Below are 19,346 nucleotides of genomic sequence, written 5' to 3'. Positions count from 1 at the left end.
TTACTGTGGTTGTGGGGAGCTAGACTACAGACTCCAACTTCAATAATTATCAGTAAATGTGAAGGCCGACTTCAAAGTAATGTGAACAACACAGTGCCAAAGTTAGTGCATTTTTGTTTACGTGCACAACTTTTCACTTGATTGCTGTATAAATGTACAGACTTGAGTGGAAGGAATCCGTTTGAAGTCAAGGCGGTGTCGGCAGACAAGAGATGCGTTTCGTTCTTCCTCTTTTTTCGACCCACATTATGAAGGCCCACTCAGAAAAGTGTGTGGGGACGGCAGTAATACGAATCAGTTTCACGTGATTCGCATGAAAGTGTGTACTGTTCACTCTTTCGTGGTGGCTTTATCTTGGTTTGACAAACAGCTGATGCCGGCTGTCGGCTGACGGCGACAGCTTTGTTGGATTCATGCTGACGCGACAATGTGCAACTAACAATTCTGCCTTTTCCGCCGCCTCTCCCATATGCGGGGGATGGGTGGGGGGTTGTCATGGTTGGAGTCGTTCCTCTGGTAGTTGGAGTCATGTAAACGTTAGGCTTGTTGCATTTTATTGTCTCTCTCTGTTTGTCTATAAACCAGGTTGACTCCAAACATTCCTACCAAGTGACAGACGAGCAATTAAATCAGACCCATCGCAGCTCCCAACTCTTCCCCCCAGGAAAAAAAAAAAGTGATTTGATTTGGCTAGTAACGTCGCTGTGTTTCTGAAAACTAGTTTGTCACGATGCAGCCCGTCGGCTTAGACATAATGACGCATCACATAATTGATTCACTCTAACCCAGCTGATGTAAACATTAATCAAACTAGGGCTGCAACGAACAATCATTTTTGTTGTCGACTAATTCATTCTTTTTTTTTTTTTTTTCGATTAGTCACGATTATCTTCTTTATTTTTACCACCTATTTTGGACTTCTGTTTAACCTAAGTTGCTTAAATCTTCACACCTGTGTTATACTGTTGTACTCTGGCGGCATAGTATTCACAGGGGCTGTAACTCACTAATTACTGCCGTAATGTACGCTTTAACCTCAGTGAACTACCGTGCGCTAAGCAATCTTGTTCCATGATTTTTCAAAAAACAAACAAAAACAATTTACCTGCGTCATGAGTTAACAAAAAAGCATGTCATTTAAAACATAACTACGGAGTATCTATCCTCGGCGTTATCTGTGAACTCCTCTCTGCGGTGTGTTACAATACAGCGACTCTGTAGTTTTTGAGGTGTTCGCGTATCGCCAGAGTGCTGCCATGGAATGCTAGGTGAGCTTCACAGAGTTTGTACCTCACGTGTTTCACTGCTTCATTTTTTATGAAATATTCCTGAACTTTAGAACCTTGGGGTTGGAGTTTTCGAGCATTTTTGTGGTGTGATTTTATAATTCCGTCAATTTACAATGACAACACGACACTTCAACGCTTACATTGTTTTTCGTGAACACGTTTATGTTGTAGACATAATCGATTCTGTCGACTAATCGTTGCAGTCTTAAATCAAACTTTCCATCATTTCACTTTCCATTACTGACTTCCCCAAATTGTACTTTTAAATTATACACACCAAACACATTTTTAATCTACTCAAAAAGGAATAATACAAAAATGAAAAAAGTGGTATCAGCTCACACTGGCAATTCTCTATATACCTGTCCACCGACTCTTTATGTTCGGTGGTTGAACAAGGTAGTGCATGTTCCAGTGACAGATTGCAGCTGTCCCAAACCCAAACCTAAAACACAGCCTGTGCTGTGCTCAGCAGTGCTGAGAGGCGTCGGCCTCAATAGAAATAGTCATCTGGTGAATTTTACAGATGCAGCGTGTAGGCATCAATGAACAGTAGCGGACAATGTCGTCTAGCCAGCTGGACATAATTTATATGAAAACATCCAGTGTTGCTCTCGCTTGCACAATCATTGTCCCTCTGACCATGGAACGACAAAATTCTCCCGTTACCGGAAAGTTCTGTGCCACTATTGTTCTGTTTTTTTTTTCCATCTGCCATTGTGTTACCTATTTTGATGCATTCTAAATCAAATGAGTGAAATGAATGTCCCGAGTGGCTAATATAGTTTCTGTTGGTTCCCTCATTCAGACCTCAAATCCCTTTCGCACCCACTACCTTTCACCCCCGTCATGAGGCTTTGCTGGGACCAGTGGTGGGCCCCAGCCGAGCTCCTCCCACTCATTGTGTGAGCTCTGCCTTGGTGCATTAACTTCCCTATTGTTGGGCTCCTTTAGAGGACTCCTCATAGTGAGAATCCATACATGGCCCTACAGTGACTCTAGGATTTGAGTTCCAGGGTGGAACTAAGTGCTGAGAGGATGAGTTGTGCATATTTTTCATGGCATTTTTCTTTAAATCAGATGCATCTATTCATTGCAGTTTGTGATAAAAGTCCTGACAATAAAATAGATTTTCAATATAAAAAGTGAATGCTTCATCCTTAAGCCATGGACCCAATAACTGTGCATCCAGCTGAGCAATTCCACGCCTTCAGTGCATGCACTTACTCTGTATTCTACAGTGTGTTCTGACAGTTTTTGCGCCTCCATGTTCACATCCGCAACAATAGGTATTGTTGTCTCCATCCTATTCAGAGTTAAGTTAGTGTTTTCAGTTTTGTGTCAGCGGCCTTCGTCTTGTTTTGCTGCTAAGTCGTGGACCATGATGTGTGTATTATTGCGTGTGGCTGTGTGGGTGGTGCACTGTAAAATTTATGGAAGCTGATCCTCAGCTGTCAAAATGCTGCAAGTTGGTAGTTTTTATTGTGATTTTTTTATGTGCTGGGTGGATTCTAGCAGATGTTTGTTCAAGCTGTTCATCAAGTTTTCGATGCGGACTTCAGTTTTTATTTTATTTGGACACTTTTAGAAAGTCGTGGATCACCTCTGCTGAAGCACAGGATTTTGCTTTGATCAGCCTATTTTGGTCAAAGTGACAGTGCAGGGCTGGAGAGCAGCGGTGTGACACGTTGAGCCCTGATGCTTTCAGACAGTCCCCCACTGCTCTACGAGGGCCAGCGCGTGTGTGTGTGTGTGTGTGTGTGTGTGTACGAGCACGGGTGTGTGTGTGTAACTGGTTGAGATCTAGGTCAGTCCGGTGTCAGCATCCTAGCTTTTCCATAATAACAAATGACAATGACTGGACATGAGTGTTTCGTTGAGAGAGGTCGCCTGTAATGCGATGCAGTGGGAATTTCTCTCATTTGTTTTATCTGTAATAAATATCAAGCTTTCACCTGAATTTAAGAAACAATGTTCTTTAACACTCTTTAAAAAGAAATCATCTGTGTGTACTTTTAAGAGCAGTGTATGGAATTGTGTCTGATTAGCGTTTGGGAAATGTTCCTCGGAGCAGACAGTTTTCGGCACAAACTTTTAAGACTTTGGCTTTTCACATATTCCAGTGTCAAATAATTACGATTAATGTTGCCAATTTTCTAGTGATGCGACTATATTTAGTCGCTCAAGTAGCTGAAAAACTTTATCTGAAAGGTGTGAAACATATCGGTGAGACTAATAGCAGAGCAGAGAGAGCAGAGATTTTTATATTTATTAAATGATTCATTGCGTTATCAAATACCATTCCCTGCTTCCTTTAGCACTGATTTTGACCTTATTTCCCTGCTGCCTGAATGCTTATCATGTATTAACCTCATTTACATTCAGGGTATTAAAGTAATCCTTGTCAACATGCACATCGAGACAAATCTTCATTTGGAGTTTTTGTTTGAGGGCAAAACACAAGTTAAAATTCAACAGGTACCAACGTAGAAGAGTAGCAGGCTGCCATCAACACTGACTGCTGTGTATCTGATTTGCTTGTGATTAGTCGCGGTGGTGAAGCAGTGTCCCTCGGAAGGTTAGAGAGGCAAGCTGGTGATGGGAGGGGGTACTTTAACTCTACAGCATAATTATGGGTGGCGGAAGTGAAAAGGAAGAAGCCACTTGTTTCTTGATTATGCACGTTTCCTTTCTGATCTCTGTTTGGATTCTGGTACCCAGGAGTATCTGGCCTCTGCTTTAAAAGACAATTTAAAAAAAAAAAGACCTTTAATTTTGACTTACTGACAATTTTGGCCAATTGCAGTCAATTATCAAAGCGCTGTCACAAATGATGTCAGGTGCGACATATCAAAATCCAATGAAATGAGAGATTAGCTAAACCTCAACAATAATAGAAGAAGTGCAGTACATCAGACTTTTTATTTTATTGTCACAACAACTTGGTGAGTCCATCTTGTTGCTCTGAAGTTGTGCACATCCACCATCCCCACTCACACAAAAGAATACATTGCTAAATTGTTAAATGTGTACAAATGTGTAGAAATTCAAAAATTCTAAGTTAAGTTATACTAAAGGTTTCCTCACGATCTGAAAACACTTTGAGTTGCAATTTATTTATTTATTATTTGTTCACAGCAATTAATCCAATTGTAATCAGGAATAATTTTAGTTCCTTAACCACTTCTCCTAATGATCGCGATGTGCGTTTCACTGCAGCATGACCATGAGGATGGTTTCTGTGCTGTGGTCCTCACGCTGTGTGTGAATGTGCCTCCCCTGCAGGCCAGAGGACAGGCAGTGGCACAGGAAGCCGAGGCGTCGAAGCATGACTGGCTGCTGTTGCACCGCGCTCTCTCTTACATCTGTGCACATCAAAGCTATTTGTTAGGAGCATTATGCAGTTGCAAGAAGATACAAATATATATCTAGCAATACAGTTCCTGCTATCATAATAAATTACTGAAGTGACAGATATAAAAAACTAAGACGAAAGGCTAAAACAGAGAGAAAACGGTTCTCAACATGGTTAAGAAAAATGTCCTTATGCAATGACCAAAAGTGTTTACTTGCAATACAGCTTTATATGGCTTTGTCATTTTCTTTAATGTGGAAGCAAATGCTTTCCTAGACTGAGATTTCTATGTGCAGTTATTTTTTTTCAACATCAACATGCAAAGAGGCTGAAACCTAGCATTTGGAACACTTTTTAAAGGAACCTTTCTTGTGGTCTTGTACAAAGAAAAGCTCTGCTGCTTCCTCGGGAGAGTTTCTGAATTGGACTCAGCTCTGAGTTCACACTGATGCAGCTCAAGCCAGAAAGGTGACACTGGTGCCGCCCACTCAGCCAAAAGAGTCTTTTATTTTGTCTGGCTCTAGTGCAGGGCCTATTTTGATGGAATCCGTCAGTATTTTTGAATATGTTTTCACATTGCTGTTAATGGAACTATCCCATTTTGTTCTTTTGTCACAATTCCTTTAATTGACTTCAGTACAGTTTGAGTTTAAATCAAGTCAAGTCATTTTTATTTATATAGCACATGATGAGTCACTAAAAGGCTACTTACCTGAAGAGCATCTTAGTGTGCATCAGCCTTCGAAATTTAGAACAACTCTCCAAAGATCGACGTCCCTTAAAGATTCAGATATAGGCAGGCTAAGTAACAAATAGTTCAAAATAAAAGTGATTTTCCGAGCTGCACTCGTCATCCTCCAGCGGAGCAGCTTTGCTCGATAAATCGTACCAAACTCGCACTCGTGTTTGCAGCCTGGCGCAGCAATGTCCAGTTTTACCTTCCTGCTGACAGGTGGTCTCAGTTGGTGCTTTTACAAGCAGTTTAGTGGAGCAACCAAAAAAAGGATGGACTCTCAATCTCAGGGTGTTTATCGACAGGCTGTGGACATAGATTATTGTTCAGAAAAATCGTGAAAGGGAATATTTCATGAGACCTTTAAGATGGTGCCACTTTCACTCTGAAACAAGCTCGTGTTTGCTTTGCAGTCATGCGACCACTTGAGTTACCCAGAACCAGCAAAATAGGTTGATTTCAGCGATTAAAGCTGCCGGCCTTCCTCTCCTTTTATTGCCGTAAGGGTTAAGAGCTGATGCAAGCGGAACCTTCGCTTCTATTGTTTAATGGGAATGAGGGGAAAAAAACACGGAAGAAAAGAGAGAAGCGTCCCCATATGGTGACAAATGGGCTGCCTTAAAGGAACAGGCTGCATGCGGTGAACTCATCTTAAATTAGCTGAACAGAGGCTTCTGAAAAACAGCCATGGCAAAGTAAAGGCTGCGAGAGCAGCCGCTGCTGTGCGCTTTGTTTCAAGATCGTTGGCATCTCACATTTGTCAACTCGCTTTCGGGGGACCTGTTTACTTTCTCTATAATCCGTCCATCCATTTTGTGTGACGGCGCTGGAGCCGATCCTGGCTACCTTTGGGTGAAGGCGGGCGGGGCTCCATCCTGGACGTGTCGCCAGGTTGTTGCAGCACCACACGGAGAAACAAACCAGCGTTAACGCTCACAACCACGGACAGTTTAAATACAGGACAGCAAGAGATGCACAATTTAACATTTAACATAGATTTATGTGGCTGTGTCATTCCTGACTACTGAAAGCCTTTATGGCTCAAAAAAATAATTTAAACTAGCTCAACCTCCACCAAATTTCCCTTTCCCATTTCCCTGCCACATTTCAAATCTAAGGAAACCTTTTGACCCAGACGAGAAGCAGAAAATGTTTTGAAATGTATGTCTTGCTGTGTCGTCCTTCCTGTTCAGCTTCACCTCGTGTGTCACATAATAAAAAGAGTTACATAACTCAATGCATCAGCATCAAGTGTTTTGGTCTTGCTCCCATTTCAGACATTAACAACAACAAAACTAACAACAAACTGCTCAGTCATTACTCTGTTGGTCTTGGTTGCACTGGAGATAATAGCCAAACGTATGAAGTAGCACAAAGTCGAGCAACGCATTTCGTTTACGAGCTTCGTTAAAAATAAATCCAGCACATTTGTTCTTTGGCTGATGCACCACTCTGCTTTTTAGCTTTGACTTTTGCACATCTGGTCTTGTTTCTTTGTTTTTATATATAAATTGGCTTGAATGTTTCTTGCAATTACTGTATAGTTTATTTTTTGGATTGTTTTTAGTGCTGCAACAGTGTAGTTTCCCAATTTGGGATCAATAAAGTACATCTGTTTTAGTCTATTCTAATAGCGCCTCTACATTGCAGTAGTGGTGAGAAGCTGTTTGCAGTTACAAATATCACCACTAACTTGTTGTTTGTGTAGTTTCCTTCCTTGCTTGTTTGTTTTTTGTGAAAACAAATATGAGGAGTTTGTTGACACGCCTGCAGCATGTCAGCATAGGCACTAACCTCTCTATGTAGGCAAACCTCTGGTGTTTGCTTAACAAGGGGAAAATGTGTTTCCTCAAAGCATCTAGACAGTTTTTTGTGTTTCTTTTAATACAATTAACTGGTAGGTAAAAAAAAAAAGTTCACTCCAAACCAAAGCTTGCACTTTGTCCCCTCAAGTTTCCTTGACGTTTGATACTTACCTTCTGCTACATGTACCCCCATTGGGTCAGGTCTACAAACCTAAACTAGAATACTGCTAACACATCCTTTCATTCAATATATAGAACTGAATAGACATTTTATTCATATACATCTTTGTCACTCAGAGAAAAAACAGGATGTTTATGCAAATCCCTGTGCAGTCCTTGCTGAAAAGCATTGCAGATGGCCCATTTTTCTCCATCATAACCATGTTATTCTAAGCTGCCTGAACTGCATTATCCTGTCTCAAATGTCAGACCTAAAAGGAAATGCTTTGTAGAACTTTCTGGGGCAAATTATGTGGGCATTACCACAATACATCAAGCTGAAGACAGTAAACAGTTTTTTTTTTTTACCAACATACAATCATCATGTCATACAATTGAGTGGAACATGGCATTATTTTGCCAAGAACCACCAACGTATAAAACATGGAGAAAATAAAAAATAGAATTGTTCAGTGTTTTTGATGTCACGATAAACACATGGCATCATCTGCTGTGCTTAACAAGTGTTGAATCATGCAGCGTCTCAACCCAAGAAGAACCTAATTAACATGCCAAAATGGGTCATATTCCAATAATCAATTCTGCACAAAGTTAATTTCTTCAAAGATAAGCCCAACATCATAACTGCACAAATTATCATATTTGAACTTGATACGTTTCTATTTTCACTACAGCATGTTCATAATTAAGGCAATAAAATTCACATGATGATCAAATCATTGGCTGTATATAAAGATGCTTATTATTTTCATCATTACACAATAGTCAATGTTATTAATTCAATCAGATTGGTTGTGTTTCTTTTTCTTTTTTTCTCAGTATGAATGATTAGTTAACTTGTCCTTATTGTTGCACAACTTTGCACTGATTTACTTTTTTTTACCTGAGGGAAAGGGGGTGAGATTTAATAAGTTTTGCTTCGTCTCACTCCTTTTGGAATATGCTATATGTGTCAAAATTATTTATTATGATTATTATTTCTTGGCTGTTTCTGTGACTATTTCTTTTTGTTGTTGTTGTTTTTGATATTTTGCATAAATTGTTTTGTTGATGTGCACAGAAGCTGTTCGGAATAAAAAATGAATCAATCAATCAATGCTTGGAGCTCATGGTTTTATAAAAGGATGAAAATACGGAATCGCCAGAAACCTGCATTCTATCATTCAGCCAGCGGAAGCCGTCAAAAATTGTTGGCCCCAAAAAATAAGACGGGCTGTCAATATGGAAAGGAGCACTAAATTCACAAACTGGTTCCTAATAAAAAGAAGCGTTCCTAGGTGCAGGGTCAACGTGAACGGGCTATCTGCCGTCACATGACCGCGTTGAGTCCGCAGTGAGGAGTTCCTCGCACCGTTTGGCCTGTTTGGAGTTACACGCATCACTCTGGTAGGATTTTGCTATTGATTGTTGGACAGGAGCCAGGAGCTTGATTCATTCTTCCTTTCCACGCTTTACGGGTGAGCGGCAACCCCCCCCCCCCAAAAAAAAAACCTGTCATGACGCAAGCAGAAACGATGGCTTAAAACTTTCCCAATCTGCTTTTTTTTGGTTCTTGCATTTGTCTCCCTCGTGCCAGTCCTCTGGATTTCATACTGTTCATCCATCTTAACCTTTTGTGTGTCGTATTATGGTCCTTAGGCCTAGATCTGTCATGATTATTCTCGTTCTTTATTCCCTTTTGCCTCATTCGCATTGGCAGCATTGGGTCTGTCCCAGCTGGCCCATTCTGAAATTGCTTACTGTGGAAACACATCCCACAATAGAAGAGACTGCTGCACTGATGCCAGCTGTTTAGCTCTTATATTTACCTAATATAGCCCAACTGAGTTCAGTTGTTTTTTTTAAATCCAAAATTAAAACAAACCACCACAAAAAACAGCTCAAAATATATATTGAAAGTTAAGAGTTGATCCTGGAAAAATAACTATTGAGCACAGAGACCAGTATTGCAGAGAGAATCATTATCTCAGGAGCCTAGCTCTTATTTATGTGACTTCTAGTTTAGCTGCCTCCCAAAATGCAGACAAGTGCTGCAAAATACGAGGGCAGAACTGCTACAGGACTTCTGCTGATGTTTTTTTACTCTTTAAACTCCGACTTGATGACAACTACTGAGCACAAAGCTTAACACTTACCCACAATCCTGACTCACACAGTCTTACCTTTGGAGAGAGAAGATTTGTAAACTGCCTCTGACTTACAGGGAAAACACACACACACACACACACACACACACACACACACACACACACACACACACACACACACACATCAGGGCTACATTCAGACTTTTCTTATTTTATGTGGAATTTAAAATGAAAATAAAACATTTATGTTTTCTTATGAAATCGGTTTATGAAGAGAAATGTGGAATGCGTGAAATGATGAACCCTGAGCCTTCGAGTCTGTCATGTGCTTCCACTTGCAGTGACCTGACCCTCATGATGAGTCTTCTTCATCGCCCTGAACCCCCCAGAAAAACAAACAAACTTCTAAATGAGATGTAATAAGTGTGTTTAAAGCAAATGTCCCTCTAACCAGTGACTCTTTTTTTCTCTCCACCCAACAGAGACCATGACTACCGCCACCTCCCCCATCCTGTTGAAATGGGACCCCAAGAGTCTTGAAATTCGCACCCTCACTGTGGAGAGGCTTCTGGAGCCCCTGGTCACGCAGGTATTTCAGCTGACATGCAGTCTCTTTTTTTTTATTCTCCTCCGTCGGCAGCAGAGGTTTTGTAACAGGGCAGTCTGTGGAAAGCACTGTCATCCACGTAAGCCCAACAAGCCATCAAAGTTTGGTCAACACGTTATGTGTTACCCGCAGCGGGGTCGTGTTAGGCCGCCAGGAACTTTGTTGAATGGAAAAATCAAAGGTGGCTGAAAACAGTGGTTGTGCCAGCAGTGCCCAGTCTCATTTTTGATGGTGTTGTGATCTGACATTACACTGGTCAAAAGCCTGTAGGCTTTACACCGATCATATCGGCTATATCGGATCGGCCGATATTTGGCATTTTTTGAAACGTTCGTGATCGGGCGTCATGTCATAAATCACCGATCCGATCTATGAAATCATGGTCGTGTTGAAACTTTTTTCATCTGTCTCATTTACTCCAAAGTAGTTCCACAGCATCGACATGTTTATTTGTTTGTATCCGAGAGCTAATGATTCATGATTCAAAAAAACTTCATTTTCGTCTTCGTGCCTCTTCCTGTTTTGAGTACTGTCGCTATGTGACAGATAATAAAGTTTCTTTGAATCTTCACGACAGCAACATCCATGGGCGACACAAACACACGTCGGAGGTGTGGAAGTTTTTCAAAGTGAGAGAAACAGACATAGCACAAGCTATCTGCAATATATGCAACGCTACAGTACCTCGTGGGGGAACGTCGGCAAAAAATTTCGACACAACAAATTTAATCAGGCACTTGGAAAAGATTCACATGGAGGAGCATGTCGAGTTCAAGAAACGCAGCGCGGAGAAAGAAAAACAAAAGCAAACTCCAAAACGGATGCTAAAGCAAACAACTTTCGACAGTGCTCGTCCGTATAGTCGGGAAAGTGTGAAGGCAAGGGGTGAACGTAAACAAGTAATTTAAATATTGCTCCTCACCTGATCGGATCGGTGATCGGTTTATTTAAACTCACTGATCGGTGATCGGCACAAAAATCGTGATCGTGTAAAGCCTAAACGCTTGTATTTTCACTTCCAAGCTACTTAAAATATTTTTTTGTTATTGGTTTGTCTGCAATCATGAGCGTTTTCTTGTGGTTAAGCTGATGATGTACCACTGAAAATCACTTGTTGCATTGTAGCCTCAGTTCAGAATGTGTTTGACTTTTGCAGCTCCTCTGCTACAAAGACGTTAAACTGATTTGGGTTCGTGCCAAGCACTTTGGCCCGTCGCCACTGACTTTGTTTGGCTTCCAAGCTACACAGATGGTGGACACAAACTCAGAGCCTACTGTGCCTGCTGTAATGAAAAACAGTCGTTTAGATTTGGCGTGTTGTAATTTTGTTTGCTTCTTGGAAAATGCCACCTGTGCATTACATGTATTTAGACTCACTGGCCACTTTATGAAGTGCAATGTTCAGTTTCTTGTGAACTCAGATTACTTATAATTAATTAGTCAGTCACGTGGCAGCAACTCAGCGCATTCAGCCATGTGGACGTGGTAAAGATGAGTCGCAGAAGTTCAAAGTGAACATCAGAATGAGGAGGATGCCTGGCTGTTGGAGGCAGACGGGCTGGTCGGAGTGTTCTGCTGTGATTTCCACGACATCACAACCATCTCTTGTCTTTACAGGAGATGCGGTGTTGTGTGTTTGTGTGTGCATATCCCTTTGGTCTTGGTCTTGTTTTCCTTCTTTTTTCATTGCTGGCCCTGACTCCACCAACCCAGTCTGGACTAATATCAGAGACGGCCCATAAATTGCCTCAGTGAGAACATTCCCTCTTTGCATTTATGAAATTGCATCTCTTTGTGTTCTCTCAGCTTACGTCATTGTTTGGTGGTGCTTGTTCCTTCTGCCACTGCATAAGAGATTGATTGTGGCTACATAGCTAAAACACTTTTGGATTCGGACAGTAAGTGGGTTCCCTTTACAAGTGTTGCAACATTTTTAGCACATTTTTAGGAATCTAAAAATTGACAATTTGTATTTGTTTTCTGGCTGATGGAAACCTGCTTAGGGACCAATAAAGGGACAGGGTCAATTACTGCATGTTTCAGAGGCTTCCTTTAACTTGTTTCAGCAGTCGCGTTATAAGTGAATGACGGATTCAACACTCATAGCAAGTCAAACAATAAATGCATTTGCATATTTTCTTACATGAGTTGTGATTAATTTAAGTAATAATGCATTTTTTTTTTCTTGTTCAGGGACAGTGACTAGTGCAGGTGATTCTGGTCTGCACGGGCCCATGACGGTCCTATTAGTTTGTGTCTGTGTGTGTGTGTGTGTGTGTGTGTGTGTGTGTGTGTGTGTGTGTGTGTGTGTGTCTAATAAGTGCCCATCAGAGTGACAGGATGGTAATTGCTTTATTTCAGGTTGAGGGGGGGGGAAAGATTCCTCTGTCAAGTGACAAGTAACAAATTATGCACGTCTGGCTTTAGGCTTTTTCTTAATTCTGAAAATGATTTCTTCCTTCGAATTGAGCACACTGAAGTGACCAATTTGCCATCATATCGAGCTTTGTTGTGCGGGGTTGAAGATTCTGTTTGTCTTCTGAGCAGATGGTTCTTTTTGAGATTTTGAGTGAGATTAAGTCCGGCGGCGAAAAATTCAGTTGTAGTTGGAGGTGGATAGAAAATGCAGATCTTGATCGTGTAGTGACGTGGGAGGTGAACCAGTCTCAATGTAAAGTTTAGTGTCGTCAGCATAGCAGTGAATAGAAAATTTGTGCTTCCAGGTGATGTGGCCAAGAGGTTGGGGTTGGGGTTGTAAGGGACAAAAAGGTTTGGACCGAACACTGATCCTTGAGGGACCCCATGGGTACAATTGTGTGTGTTTGAATTTGGTGCCCTCCAGGGTAACAAACTCAGTTCTTCCAGTGAGGAAGAGGAGTGGGACAACTTTAGGACAGACTTTGTTTTTCTCTCCCCGTACGGGGAGGTTTTACTTTTACTTGTGTTAAATTGCTGCTGAAACTTCTGTGAGTTGCCAGTGTGTGCATTTATAGATCTACTTTAATTTTCTGTTTTTAATCTCGCCAAGACACAGGCATACTCGTTCACTAATCACTTAAATCATCTGCGGTGCTGACATGATTTGGCAAAATGCAGCGACACAGTGACAAATTGGTGCATTTGGACATCTAAATTCTATGTCTGCCAGTTTCCAAAGCTGTTTTTTTTCTTTCTCGTTTCCTCACATACAAAACTATAAATCATTAAATTATTGTATGCTTACTTTAAAAATAGAAATAAAAACAGCTTTTGCTTGGCAACTTGCATATCTGAAAGGAAAAGTTTTCCCTTTTGCTGGCTTAAAACGCAAGTACGACTTGCTCACAGAATAAAGTGGATTTACCCCCCATGAACTCTCTGTCCTAATTCTACTTGGACGGGATTTCCACCTTTGGGACGTCGCTGGTTGACATCACATTCTGCCTCCATGGCGTGCAGGGAAGAGCCTACCCGCTGCACCGACTGTCCAGTTTGCTAGAGCAGAGCGAGAGACCCGTGTAACCACGTCCTAGTTGTGGAGTCTTTCTCCAGAGGCCTTTGATCCACATGGTTGCTTTTCAAGCTATGACATGGATTCGTTCATGGTAAGTGCTCGGTCGTCTTAATCAGCAGGACCTGCTCCTTTGATAAATAGTTTCTCTTTGATGCCTGCCTCAGCATCTTTACACAGATGGCTGTTTCTGTTTCGGGCCAAGCTGATACAGGTCTGTTTTCTCAGTTACTCATTATTAAGAAGTGTTATTCTCTCTCTATGCACTGAGAGTTTTGTGATATGACGCTTAACGTCATTTTCCACAGCGACTATGCTCTGGTTTCCTTGGCCGCAAACATGATGGTCAACACAAACTAATAAATGATGAGCAGTAGCATCAGCAGAGAACCCGCAGTGAACAGACGTTTATTTTGATATCATCAGAGTCCAGCGTCTTTTGACACATGACACGCTTACACACATGCACGTACACAAGCAAACACACACACGCACACGTTCTACTGAAAGGGCTTAACATAAAGGGAGGGCAGACGACGGCGGAAAGGGGATTAAGGCTTCACGCTGCATCACTGTCATAATCCATTAAGCGAGCAGCAAAGGAGAGAGCCTGGCCCTAAAACACACACTTTTGGAGGGAAAACTGGATGCCTCACTTTCCTGTTTGTCTGTGGAAACCAAAGAGCCGCAATCTCTCAGCAAACACATTTGAGAAGCATCAGCATTGTGACATTTTTTATTCATCGTATGAAATGAGTCATGACTAGTCAGGCAAAGTGGATTTGGAGAAGTGAAATTCTCCTCCCTGTTTTCTAGCTGGTCTGAGTCTCATTGAATGAGGGCTTGAATGGCGATGCCCAATGGCGCGATGTTCCGGAAACTTTTCACGATTTTGAGAAATATCACTAAAAACTTTCTGAAATCAGACATACTGTTGTGTTTAATGTAACAACGGCACCAACAACAATTTTCTTTCAGAAGAATCAATATTCACTTGAGAAATAAAAATGAAACATGGCAACTTTTTCTGTTTATATTTTTCTAACTACAATTACTAGCTAGCTAGGTTTTCAAGAAATACAGAAATATAAAAAGATGGTTTATGTCACTTAAGAGTCAGTACACAAAGTCACAAAACGAGAAGAAAAAAATCTTCAAGTAACTCTAATTCATCTTTGAATATCAACCATTAAAACATGATATTTTGTGGAGTATTTTTTTTTTTTTAACCACAAGGACGAAACCTGAAAGGTTTTTATAATTTTCTGTCTGAAGATATTGAGGAAGCTAATGGGAAAGTTTGAGTGCATTTTCGGCTCTGAGGCCATCTCTGCTTCTGCTGACGTCATTGTTTTGAAACAGAAGCTGTCAGTCTAAGCCTTCTATTGGCTGGAGGCAAAATCCCTCTTCTTCTATTCACAGTACTGCCGTGTGGCCATCATCTTACGTTGCATAGACCTTCTATAGTTTTGGTGCAGACTTTTAATACTGGATCAGGTAATCATGCACTTTGTGGGGTTTTCTTAATGTGTCTTGTCGGGTCTGACACGGCCACACCGCACAATTTGACTAATGACCAGGTGAAGGCGACAGAATAGGGTGGTTTGATAAGGTGGACAGCTGGGTGCCCCCTTAAACTCACTGCCTTTTTCAAATGTGTTCGACAGAGCCTTTGGGTCAGTGCTGGACCTTGTTAAACACACTCTCATCTGTCTTGAGGCTGTATGTTTTGACACCATGCTATGTCAGCATATGGCTGGCCCCAGGGTTCCTTGCAGCGGCCATCCGCAGATGTTGGCTGCCAACTCTTTCCCTCACTTTCTTCGTTTGCCTACACCAGGCACAAATCCGTTAATGGATACTGCCACCAAAACACAGCGGCTTTATCATTTTTGAATGGCTTACGTTCGTTAGTGTTTGCTGGTTGAAATTCACAGGTTTGATTAAAACAGCAGTGCCATTATTAAATTGTTGACCCTCCTCTAAATGATCGTTAAGAATCCTAAATTTGTGATGTAACGACAGGAAATTTGAACAATGAATGAGAGCCGTTAATGTGGTTTTGATGTGATTTGAATTTGGCATAATAAGATCACATCAGAGTTGAGGATTAACAAGTTGTAATAACACAATTGGGTTGATTTAGTTATGTTTACTTAAAGTCGGTCAGTTTCCGTAAAAAGTCACTTAAGCCCTACTTTTCCCCACTGCCTTGCCATCCAAAGTCCACATGCATGTACATGGACAAGGACTTGAGGCTTTGTGTTTTCTAGATGCTGTTCTGATTTATTTTTTCCTCATGATGCTTGAAGCTTTTGGAGGTTGAGATTTGAGAAAGCTTTTATGTGTTTTGTCTTTGAAGTGAACTCCATTTCTAAAGGCATTTCTTCTGCGGTTGCTTTTATGGGTAATGGTAAACCTTAAGGCATAACATTAAAATAGAACATTGAAATAAATATATACATATATTTTCTTTCTCCTCTGAAAAGGAGACCTAAAAAAAATGAGTTCACTTTATTGATTATTGATGCTAAAATGTTATTGTTTTTGCAGAGATGCACTTTTTAGACGCTCACTTACGCTGTATATTTCCCCTCTGTGGACTGCTCATTGTGCAGCACTGCCCCTTGGCATCCAAATCAGTTTGTTTATTTTCTTCACTTTTCCTTCTCACAAGTTCTCCCGAAAACCAAGCTGATATTCCAATACTCTGACTAAAAAACATAAAGGTCTCTAAAATGTGTCTACATGAAAAGAGCAAGTGAAACTACTTACTGACTTGTTTTGTACATGGTGAAATCTTGCATCTTCACTTAACTGGGGGCATGAAATGCAAAACGGAAATGTGCTGCATTAATAAACAAAACTAATTTGGATATTGAACTATCCAAGCAAGTGTTTTAGAAGTCATGCTGGTTAAGTAATCATTTCAAACATAGAATAGATGAGTTTGATTGAATTTGAAAATCAAACATTAGAAAAATACTGAAAAAGATGAATTCATTACTTCCCTGAAAAGATTAGAGGTCAGTTTCACATTAATGTACCATAGTGGAAATAACCCCATTTGTTGCACAAATAGCACCACAATAAATGCAAAGGTAGATGAGTTTAGATCAGATCAGTTTTGATCAGAGCAGATGTGAAGTGCAGATGCGTGTGTATGGAATTTGTATTTCGAGCTTCAGTGGATCGACAGCCACATTTGTATCATTATTGTTCAACACAGGCTTCAGGTGACTGTGACCGAGCTCTCCATAAGCCACTCAATATATTACGGAAGCGTGAACTGACAAGGATAAGAATTCCATTTTGCTGGTACGAGAGCTATTGATTCCCAACACCCCTGAAAGGATGATTCAATTAGACAAGCGCAATTGATTTTTGGCCTCTGATGCACTTTGTTCCAACTGGATTTACTTAAAAAAAAATTTTAACCAATATTACCTGCAATGCAGAAATATTTAAACATTTTTCTGTAGCATTGCTGCACCTTTCGCTGGAGAGAGCAGCCGTAACGCTGGACTTTTAGCAACTAAGAAACTGTTCTTTAACCCCGAACACTGAGTGGGTAGAGTATTTCTTTTTTTTTTTATAGGTAAAGACAAAATAAATTTATTTTGTGAGCAAAGAGTTTTAAACAGTTCATTCGGGCGCTTTTTCTGATGATTAAAAACTTCTCCAGCGTATGATAATTCCAGTATAAAATATCAGATAGGCTATGGGTCAAGAGTCTAAAATAGTATTACACAAATGCAGGTAGTGGGATAAACCTTATTCTTTTGGAAAGCATAAACATGTAGAAGAACTGTACTCACACACATTTGTCGCTTAAGGCATGTATGCAATGTTCTCCTTTAAGGTTATCAGTTGGTTTTATGGGGACATTGTTGCCGGTCAGCGAGCTTCATGACTGAGAATGTTATCGCTTCACATTCTGTCCATGTAAACTCCATTAAGCTGTCGCTGGAGTACTGAGCTCTGTGTTTGGCATTGCTATTGTTAACGTGAGATGGGAAATAAAGAGCAGTTTCTGGTAAAATCAAGCTGCAAGTTGCTTCAAGCCACTGGTGTAATTGTCACGATGCTTACCAGTTCCCGAACTATTCCCTTTCCTCACTAGAAGGCAATAACAGAGCAAGAGTGGCAAAAAATATTTGCCATGTATTAATACCTATTAATGCAGCAAGGTTATCTTATTGTGTATTTTATATTCAAAGCTCACTGATCACCTGCATTCCTAGTAACTGAAATATGTTTTAAAGAAACTATCATTAAATAAATATAAACTTGACTAACAAATGGGCTGCCTTTGTTCGCAGTTAGTTGGATAAAATTAATCTTTTACAATTCATTTAATAGCCTACACAACGGCGCATTCTGAGCTGATCTTCAGTGAGTGGGGGCAGACTCAGCAGTCAATATAACCACACATCCATTTCTTGAGAAAAAAAAGATGAGGGTTGTACAGGAAATGGTATCTTTGTTTGTCATGACTTGACGGTACTGTCCTGCAACCTTATTGTGTTAGCCTTGACTTCCTCATTTCAATTTCCACCTCCAACACAGGAAATTGTGTGTAATTTCTGCAATTGGTACAAATAGCTTTTAAACCGTGGCCTGAATCTGACTGCATTCTATTCAGCCCAGATGCACCACACCAGTAGGTTAAATGCTCAGGTTTGGACGATGCCAAACAAAACTGGTATGGATGCCCCTTCAATGTTGATTGATTTTTTAAACAAGGGGGTGTATTGCGCAGAGAAAATGTTTGGTTTTTTTTTGCAAGATTTTGTCCTGTTGCGATTTCCATGCAAAACTATTATCCACACAGTCACTTTGCGCAAACTACTTTCAACTATTGTTCCTCTCACAGCCAAGTGAAGAATAAAGAACACCCCCTCATTTGTCCCCCGAGGTTTAACACACACTGTGAACTTCACACATGGGCACAAATGGCTTCGTTCATTATTTAAGGGAATGTAATATATATATGTATATATATATATCACCAAGGTCTCAGAGGAGGCTGTGTACAAGTGTGCGTGATCCCGCATGTTTGCAGCCTGGCCGCATTTGCACGCACATGCACGCGCCCTGCGCTAATGTTCAGGAGTAACAGAGCATCACTCATTCGTCGGATGCAAGTTGTGGAGGTTGAGGGCGGAAAATTGAATGGCTGCGCAGAGCCACTGGGATTTACTACTGAGTGGCGATTCTACTGGCCAAAGCTCTGGAGAGGAGAAACCGTATGGCCTTTAATGTTATCGATCAGCTGTTAAAAAAAAGAAAAAAAAAACAGGGAGGGCAAGGCACACCGACTCATCAGGCCTGAGGGAAAAGTTAAGCCCACCATTGCTGCAGCGTAATCACTCAAATATTGCCCGTTAACTGTTTCCTATCTGAGCTTAAAGATGAGATTAAACAGTCTCCTCATGTTGAATAGACCGGATCTGAAAATCACCCAGCAGTCCGGATGTTCTTGCAAAGTTGCCCAAGTTAATCCTCGTTAAACTTGTATCTGAACCGTGTGCTTGAAAAATGTACAACAGTGCAGTAACAAGGAGTGTGGGGGTCGCAGTATGAATAAAATTATTTATTTATTTATTTTTTAAACTAACACTCATCTCATTATTGAGTGTGAAACACAGCTAATGACAAAATCCTGCATAGTGGACACACCACGGTTAAATAGTGATTTAATGATGTAATTTACCACCATGTTACACGAGTTAATGATCTCCGAAGCACTAAATGTGGGTGCCTTCCATGTTTTGCTTTGGAATGAGTGAAAAAATTG

At 40.7% G+C, this 19,346-nt stretch overlaps 1 protein-coding gene and 1 long non-coding RNA gene across 2 annotated transcripts in view; one reads left to right on the top strand and one right to left on the bottom strand.

Annotated features, from left to right (window-relative positions):
* Positions 1-19,346, top strand: part of ctnna2 (catenin (cadherin-associated protein), alpha 2) — a 258,023-nt gene that overhangs the window by 5,589 nt on the left and 233,088 nt on the right. Inside the window, exon 2 of the mRNA XM_076045078.1 lies at positions 9,932-10,038. Coding sequence (XP_075901193.1) covers positions 9,937-10,038 — 102 coding nt within the window. The 5' untranslated portion in view covers positions 9,932-9,936. The remainder of the gene's footprint in view (positions 1-9,931; positions 10,039-19,346) is intronic.
* LOC142900744 (uncharacterized) overlaps positions 1-19,346 on the bottom strand; it is a 289,985-nt gene that overhangs the window by 58,327 nt on the left and 212,312 nt on the right. The window lies entirely within an intron of this gene.

This window comes from Nelusetta ayraudi, unplaced genomic scaffold, assembly GCF_046127955.1.
Source record: "Nelusetta ayraudi isolate G7.1 ecotype Tasmania unplaced genomic scaffold, CSIRO-AGI_Nayr_v1 ptg000004l, whole genome shotgun sequence".
Taxonomy (NCBI): Eukaryota; Metazoa; Chordata; class Actinopteri; order Tetraodontiformes; family Monacanthidae; genus Nelusetta; species Nelusetta ayraudi.
Note: the sequence above shows the minus strand (reverse complement) of the source record. Positions and strands in the feature narration are given on the sequence as shown.